This window comes from Euprymna scolopes, chromosome 6 (assembly GCF_053919585.1).
Source record: "Euprymna scolopes isolate OS-2025 chromosome 6, ASM5391958v1, whole genome shotgun sequence".
Taxonomy (NCBI): Eukaryota; Metazoa; Mollusca; class Cephalopoda; order Sepiida; family Sepiolidae; genus Euprymna; species Euprymna scolopes.
Window position 1 is genome coordinate 116,519,004 of NC_136487.1, and position 8,679 is coordinate 116,527,682.

Here is an 8,679-nt window from a genome sequence, read left to right on the forward strand (position 1 = left end):
CTGATGAAAATGAACAAACGGTGTAGTTTTAGGCCTTAACATGTGTAAATGCAAGTTCTGCACCATGCAAAAAAAGAAATGACTAAGTCCATCATTTTCCCTTCCCCCATTTATCCCCCAAAGTCCATAAGGCCTTAACATATTTTAATTCGAGTTCAGCACCATGCAAAACTGCTAAATAGACATACTCAAAAAATTTTGGACAAATATGGTAAAATAGTCCCAAAAATGGAGCGTTTTTATTAACCCTGAAAGAGCTCCTGGGGCACACCCAAGAATTATCGCGAAGTATAGACAAACAAAATTATATAGAAATCAATTAGTTACAACTTTTCAGAAAGTTTTATAAAAATCCAAGGCATCAATTTTTTTAATAAGCACAAAAATGTCAATTTTAGCCATTTTTACCCGAAAGTCAGGGAAGCAGGAAACAGAAAGGGAATTCCAAAGTCTAGCAGCCATGGTTGAAAATTTATTATATTTGTGTCACAATTAAGCAAACTTTTTGAATCATCCATTATTAAACAGTTGAACACAAATAAATGTTATGAATGTTATATGTAAGTCTAAACATTTTTGAAATTTTATAAAAATTAATTACTCGTTTTTATTTGTATTGGAGTGCAATTTAGAGATCAAGATAGCATTAACTTTAGAAGAAAATTATAAAGGTCATGTCCCTGGAAGAACACAAATATTCTGAACAGGCATTAAAATAATTTTATATTGTCATTTTCATTATATGGGGAATCGTTTCCATTAAAAATCCAGTTAATGTTTGATCTGCAGATTTAAAATTTCGTATATATAGAGTATTCAAACAGGTGGAAAACTTCTTAATCAGTTTTCATCCAGAAAAATAAGCTGCTAAGGGGTCAAAATTGAAAATTTGATACTGGAGAGGGGGGGGGGATAAATTGGATTTTTATCTGTTTGTCAACTGTTTCATGAGGTTTGGAAACACTTTTTTAAGGTCATGGCAAGCTGGTCTAATGGTTATCGTACTTGACTCCATATCTTTAGGTTTTGATTTCGATCTCAGCTTGAGTTTTTTTTTTTACTTACAAGAAGTGAACTGTTTAGAAAAAACATAATACTCGCATGTATGGGTCTCAGTTCCTTTCTGTTTTTTAATTTTTTTTTTTACTTCATTTTTTTTTAAGGAATTTAATGTTACGTTTAATACCAGGCAACGCCGGGTACATTTTGTAGTACTAATATAAATTAATAATATTTAACAAAACATTTTGTAATTAATAATATTTAACAAAACATTTTGTAATTAATAATATTTAACAAAACATTTTGTAATTAATAATATTTAACAAAACATTTTGTAATTAATAATATTTAACAAAACCAACATAAAATTATTTTTAATGCCTTAGCAGATTTTTAATCCTGTTTTTCCATGGCCACGACCTCTATACATTGCCACTTTAGAAAATCTTGAAGTCAAGTGGATATACGTGTTGGTTATGGAATTCAGTAGGGAAAGAGTCTAAAACAATCATGGCCTCCATTCAGTCTTGAAAGATGATGGATACTCTCTATAAGAGTACCTATGCATGTAATTGTGAAGCAAAGGTTACAAAATCACCAACCACACCTCTCCTGAGTTGGCACTGCTTTATTGCAGCGAACATAAAACGCGACATGCAGCCACAGCCGAGAGTGAACTCACTACACGAGTTTGTAGTGTAATTCAAATCTTGTCCGTAGCTGAATACTTGATGCTTCGCTTGGGCTATCAAGGGTATTTTTTATAGTGACGTCATCACTAGATGGGTTGCCTCCCATGGCTTTAGAGAGACCCATCTACCCTCGAGAGAATAGAGTGCACCAGTTTCCCAACTTGGTATTTTTACCTTGCTGTACATAGTGCCTTGACTTCCCAAATAGTCACCCATCTGATACTGGCCAGGCTCAACATTGCTTAACTTCGGTGATCTGGCGAGAACTGGTGTGTTAACGTGATTGTCAGGACAACTGGAAACAATGCTGAGATAAGCAGAGAGCACACACAGCATCTGGTATTCCCAAATGGCCACTCATTTTAAAACTGACAGGCTCAACGTTGCTTAACTTTGGTGATCCACCGGGGACAGGTGTGTCAACGTGATTTTGCCGTATATGTATGTCTGCAACAAATGATGTTATGAACGCCATACAATTTTGATTATTTGAATTACTATTCTCATCTTGGTTGCTATTTTCACAATGTTTCGGCTGAGGTACACTTCTTCTTCAGATGCATCTTTTTCAAACTTGGGAATCTTTATATCAAACCCTAGACACAATTTCAAATTGAATCTTTTCTTTAATCCACAAGGGGCAGATTGTTTTTGTTCTATCAGCCATGGCTGAATAGAAATATTAGTTTAAAAAAAAATTTATTTTTAGTTATTATCGCCTATAGTAAGGATTGAACCTTCAACCCCCAGAAGATTGTGACTTAAACTGATTGTTAATCACCATCTTTAATTATTACATGACAGATCTTGAAGAAGGTTGGTAATTAAGTCGACCGAAACGTTGTGAAAATAACAATCAATTAACCCTTATCTGAAAAATTCCACTTTACTTAGCAATTTTAATATTTTCTTTTCAATATATTATAGCCTTGCTAGTAAGTAATAATCAAGACGAACACAGTGTCAAAATTTAAAAAAAGTGTATTAAAAACATTATATTACAGAAGTATACGTCTTTATTCTTGGACCATAATTGCCATGAATTGCTATCCCTTAACATGTTAAATGCAAGTATGTTTATAGTTTCTGGGTAAGTCCATTATTACTAAAATGAGTAGATCAACTTACCCCATCACACACAATAGAATATATTTTTTGCATAAATACAACAACAAACAAACAAAAAAGAAATGTCCAGACTAATTGTCTATATTATTATTATACAACAGTGACAAAATTGATCAAAAAATAAATTGCCTTAATGTTTTTATTCTATGTTTTTATTTTTCTTAGCCAAGGGATCCAGATGAACTTGTAAGTGATTGTAATGTTTGTTTATATTGTGTCTGAAAATTATAAGGTGTCTCCAAATTATTTAACAAATTAACGTTTACACAGAAATGTTAAATATTTTAATAATAATACAATTATAAAGACTATTTTTTGTTTTTTGTTATATGATTACTTATTTTATAATCATGTAGTTATTCACAATCAGATAAGTATCAAGATGTGCATTGATGTATGTTAGGGACAACCATTGTAATATGTTCAAGTATGTGTACGTATGAATGGGTAATACACGCCCTATTTGTATTGTTTCCTTAGGAGACCTGCTTTCATCTTTAGAGATGAAAAAACTGATGAAGAAACTACACCTGCTTTATGTCCTCATTTCGGAGAAGTTATCATAGATTGATATTATGAAAGGCAGCAACACATCTGAAGACACTACACAATAGTTAACAGCAACAATTTTTTTTTTATTCCATTTTCACCCCAAACAAAGTACAGTGCCACTTTGAAGTAGGGGGCTGCTATCAGGGACAAAAGTTGAAGTGATATTATGAAGGGAGATGAGCAGCAAGATGTCTGTTTACATTTGAACTTCTGCATGTCAGTATAGTTGAGAATGCAGAATCCTGGAAGGGAGTTCCAAAGATTAGCAGTCTTGGGGAATAAACTATTGGAGTAGAAGGCTTTCTTACATCTAGGGATCTCTACTGTGTAGGGGTGGGATTTAGCTGCTTGTCGGGTTTGTCGTGGGTATTTATGTCGAGGGGGTACAAGTGCTTGTAGTTCGTCAGAGCATTCACCATTAAGATACTTGTAGAACACGCAGATGGATGCAACATTTCATCGATGGGACAGAGGCTGAAGCTTAGATGACAATCAGGACCTATCAGGTTGGCGACACTCTTTTTAACCCAGTCCAGGAGTGAGAGACTAGTAGCAGATGCGCGAGCCAAAATTTATGAATTGGTCAATACCAATATCAAATCACAAAGATGACTATAATTAGATGCCGCGGGTGCTTTTGCAACAATACTAGGTTGTTGTTGTTTTTGTTGTTGTTTCTTCTTCTTCTTCTTCTTCTTCTTCTTCTTCTTCTTCTTCTTCTTCTTCGTCCAATGTCAGTAGGCGCAGGTGAAACATGAACAAATTCTGCAGAATCTTTCACTTTTTTTTTTAATGACTGGAAATACTTGATGCTTCACCAAGGGTATTTTTTATCGTGACGCCATCACTAGATGGGTTGTCTACCACGGCTTAAGAGAGACCCATCTCCCCTTAAGAGAAGGATAGACCGCGCCAGTTTCCCAACCTGGTATTTTTACCTTGCGGTACATACAATGCTTTGCCTTCCCAATTTGTCACCCGTCTGGTACTGGCCAGGCTCAATGTTGCTTAACTTTGGTGATCTGCCGAGAACCTGTGTGTCAACGTGATTGTGCCAGCACAATACCAGGTAAACAACTACAAGTACATGACAAAACAGTTTCTGAAATTTTGAAATGAGGATTGTCTTTTCATATTTGGATTCTTCAGACTACTATTCTCATCTTGAGTGTCATTTTCACAACATTTCAGTCGATGTAACCTTCGACCTTCTTCAGGTGTATCTTGTTGAATTCTAACATCCTTCTGTCAAATGCAAAAATCTGCACAGAATTTTGAACAAAACCCTTTATCTACTTCATGGGGCCAGCATGCTCTCGTTCAATTAGCCATGACTCGATATAAGTCCTAAGTAATTCGCAGTTGTATTTTTGGTCACCTACACTGAGAATTGAACCTTCAGCTTCCAGGAGAATATCACTTTACAGTTGGATTTTTCCAATTACTCTAACCTCAGTGTGGACGACCAAAAAATACAATTGCAAATTAATTAAGATTTCTATCCAGTCATGGCTGACAAAACGAGAGCATGCTACCCCGTGAAGTAAATAAAGGGTTCTATTTGAAATTCCCTGCAGAAAAGTAACACTTGAAGAAAGTCTGAGGTTACATGGACCGAAATACTGTGAAAATCACACGCAAGATGAGAACAGTAGTCTGATGCATGAAAATAATATGAATAACTAATCGTCATCTAAAAATTCAGAAACGTAGTGCATGTCAATTAAAATCATACAAATTAATAATGAACCCACCTAAAATATGTATAGGTGCCTCACAGGAAAAATGTGAGTCCTTCCACTCATTTATTAATACACTTGCCTGGGTGCACGGTGTTGCCCGGGTGTTTGGAGGTGTGTGTTGAGCAAAAAAAAAAGGGGGGGGGTAGTAGGCAGGCAGGCTCAAACCCATGACATGAAGGCGGAAAAGAAAGTGAAAGAAAATCTGACATCTTACCGCTACTCCAAAAAAATTTAAATTAGTTAAAGTCAATTCAAGCAATATGATGACTTGCAAAAATAACTCACAAAAAAATCGACCCCTCCTTGTAGAAAACTGCCCAGTTGAGGGTGAAGAAATTAATGTTTTGGGCCAATTTTTTGATATTTGTTGTCCGAGACATCGAGCCTCAAAATAATATCGATCTCATGAAAATCTGTCGCCTGAAACAAACATACATACATACAGACAGACAGGTGAGGTTTATATTATAGACTAGCAAAGGTGCCTGATGTTGCCCGGGTGTTTGGAGGTGTGTGAGTTGGTGGGGGGGTAGATGAAAGCAAAATAAAAAACAAAAGTTATGGTAGGTAGGTAGGTAGGATCGAACCAGGAGCCTTGAGGCGAAGGTGGAAAATAAAGAGTGAAAAAACGTTACCTGCTCAGCCAGCAAAGGAGAGTAACAGAAAAACGTTTGAATTTAAAGATTAAAAACTGAATTTAATTAGGTTAAATAGAAATCCTGCGAAGCAGTTTTTTTTTTAGGGTTTGTTTACCTAACTTTGGCTTGTTTTGTTTGGGGTGGAGGAGACTAGCTCCCAATAAAAAGGAGATTGTCCAAATTTAATAGAAATTGTCTGATATAAGAGGTTTTCTCCACATTAATCAAAAGCTCATTGTTTTCTGGACGTTCCCAGCACAAAAGCCGAGGAACCGTGGCCGTTTCAGCTGAGTTTCACTTTATTTATACGAAAAAGCCGAACCAACACGAGAGGGATCGAAATAGCAAGAATTTTGTAAAAGTCGATGTAAATAAATCTACATGCAACGCACATTCGCAAATCATAGATATTACAATCTAGACGGTTATAAACAGTTCTAAGAAATAGTACCTCCCCCCCCCCAAAAAAAAGCCTTTGCCGGACATACAGACAATGTGCACACATATTTTGCCTTTTATATATATAGATGGCTATATATACAAGAGGTTAGAATGGTTGTCCCTAACATACATCAGTGAACATATTAATACCTGTCAAACAACCATATCTCAATGAAAAAAATTTTGGAACATTATTTTTTTTTTAACAATAAACTGTAATTTAGAGTGATTAGTCGGTTATCTTTACAATTACTGTTTCCACTTTACTTTGATCTTAATTAAATTTTACGGTATTTTTTGTTTATTGAATTGTTAGAACCCTCTTTCCCATTAAAGAAGAGCTTTTCTAAATAATTACGTAATAATTAACTTTTACAAATATTATTTCGAAAAGAAAACATTCTTAACATGGATAGCGGCATCCGGAAGTGAAATGGAAACAGCAGTCATAAAAATAATCAAAAAATCTTAAAACCTCTGTACATTTTGATAGCATATGAGTAATTTATGTTTTTTATTGTAAATGTCGCCACATTATTTACCTCTGTGTTAAAATATGGCAGCAAAAAATTCGGTAGCAGTGACAAAATATTCAGTACCGATTTTTTTTTTTTTTCGCAGAAAGTTATCATACTGAGCTCAATTGGCCATGTATTGACCAATCAAGTGACTCGGAATAGTAATTCTCTATTGAACAATTTACAGTTTTCTGAAAACAGCAAGAATGAACGGATCTTCCTTCTTTCACTGTTATTCGACAACCGGCAATCTACAAGGACTGCTATCATACAATGTTGCCTACAGAACAATCACGTCTCGCAGAGAAATTAAAATACACACATTTCTTTTCTCATTTTCACAGCAGAACAACTTACGCTCTGGAAATTAGTGTAAGTAATATAAAATTTCAACTGTGATATATATATATATATATATATATATATATATATATATATATATATATATATATATATATATAGTATAAAATTTTGCTAAAACTCAAAGACTTACAGGTTTTCATTACTTTCTTTTATTCCATCATGAATTTTCCCATTACAACTGATTCGTTAACAGGTGGACAAGTCCGTGATCTTCTGTTTTCACTGAAATCTTTCAACCTACCAACTCATCAGATGCAATTCTTCTGATGTTATTTAATACATATATATTAGGCACCGCCAAAACTGGGGGGGCAGGTCAGTACTTTTTGACGGACCGTCTTTTTAAAAATCTACCAAAAATCAGGTAATTATCCGATCAATACGAAATTTTCAGCGATTATTAGGAGAAGAATGCACTTTATAACAGTGTACTTATTTTTCATAAACGATATTTATATATATTTTTTTTTTTGCTTACAACCCCCCCCCTTGTTTTGAAGTGGGAACAAATATGCTTAAAATAATCATCTGAAACTGAATAAAACATATTGTGTTGTTTTAAGGGACAGAATTATAAATTAAAAAAAAAAAAAAAAAAAAAAATTCGTTTGCATACCTTATTTTGACGTCTGAATATCAGAACTTCGATTGTGTTTAATTATCCCGCTTTTGAGTTTTGAAGTGTGAAATTCGGTGAATATGTTAAGTAAAATAATTAATTTAAGTTAAGCAAAACAAAAAAAAATTTTTTTAATATTTATACGAAAAAAGCCATTTCAAAATTTTTGATAAATAAATTAACAATTTTTTTTTAGCGAGCCGAATAATGCATGACCATTATTAAACAGGGCATGCTTTGAATAATCGATACCAAAAAAAAAAATTCGATAAATATTGTGCCCTTTGTGTTAAAAATAGCATCATTTTTATCGATCTCGTTTGAAAACGTTTGCCGCCTTTCGACTACGGTGGACCAAACGCGCTGAAATAATTTTTTTTTATTCTGCTTTAAATTGCCCCCCCCCCATTTTGGGGAGCCTGGCCCCCACACACATACACATTAAAAACCAAACTCATACAAATGGTCACCCATCTGGTACTGGCCAGCCTCAGCTTAATAATACATTGAAATTTTCGTCACTGAAAAATAAGTTTTTTTGGCCTGTTTGGTCTTCCATAGTTTTCTTCCCATCAAAAGAAAACGTAAACAGAGTCGATCTGAACTCTACGACGATGCGAAATATCTGGTTAGCTATATGAATAAGTGGAATTATTTGAAATTCAGGTACTTATATTATAATATTTTTGCATATTCTCTTAGAAAATCATCCTAAATCTTAGTTAGACAATAAATAAATTAATTAATTATTTCAAAAACCCTTTTTTTTTTAATATTTAAGTACGTTTTTTGTGCAAGACAAAAAATGTCAATTGTTAACTTTTTGGGAAAATTTAACATTTAAAATTGAATTAAAAATAGTAGAAAAAGTTTTACATTATTCTGTTTTCTATATGATAAAATTCAGGGTTTTATCTTTCTGGAAAAAAAAAAGTTACTCAGAAATAATGGATTTTAATAAATGTAATTTCGTTTTTAAAAACA

The 8,679-nt window shown here is 33.7% G+C and overlaps 1 protein-coding gene across 49 annotated transcripts in view; it reads left to right on the plus strand.

Moving 5' to 3' along the window:
* LOC145277904 (phospholipid transfer protein C2CD2L-like) overlaps positions 1-8,679 on the plus strand; it is a 653,079-nt gene that overhangs the window by 398,452 nt on the left and 245,948 nt on the right. For 26 of the 49 annotated variants that reach the window (XM_080129919.1, XM_080129943.1, XM_080129923.1 and 23 more), the window contains exon 2: positions 2,988-3,008. The exons of the other annotated variants lie outside the window; for them this stretch is intronic. In XM_080129919.1, coding sequence (XP_079986045.1) covers positions 2,988-3,008 — 21 coding nt within the window. The remainder of the gene's footprint in view (positions 1-2,987; positions 3,009-8,679) is intronic. 49 annotated transcript variants of the gene reach the window in all.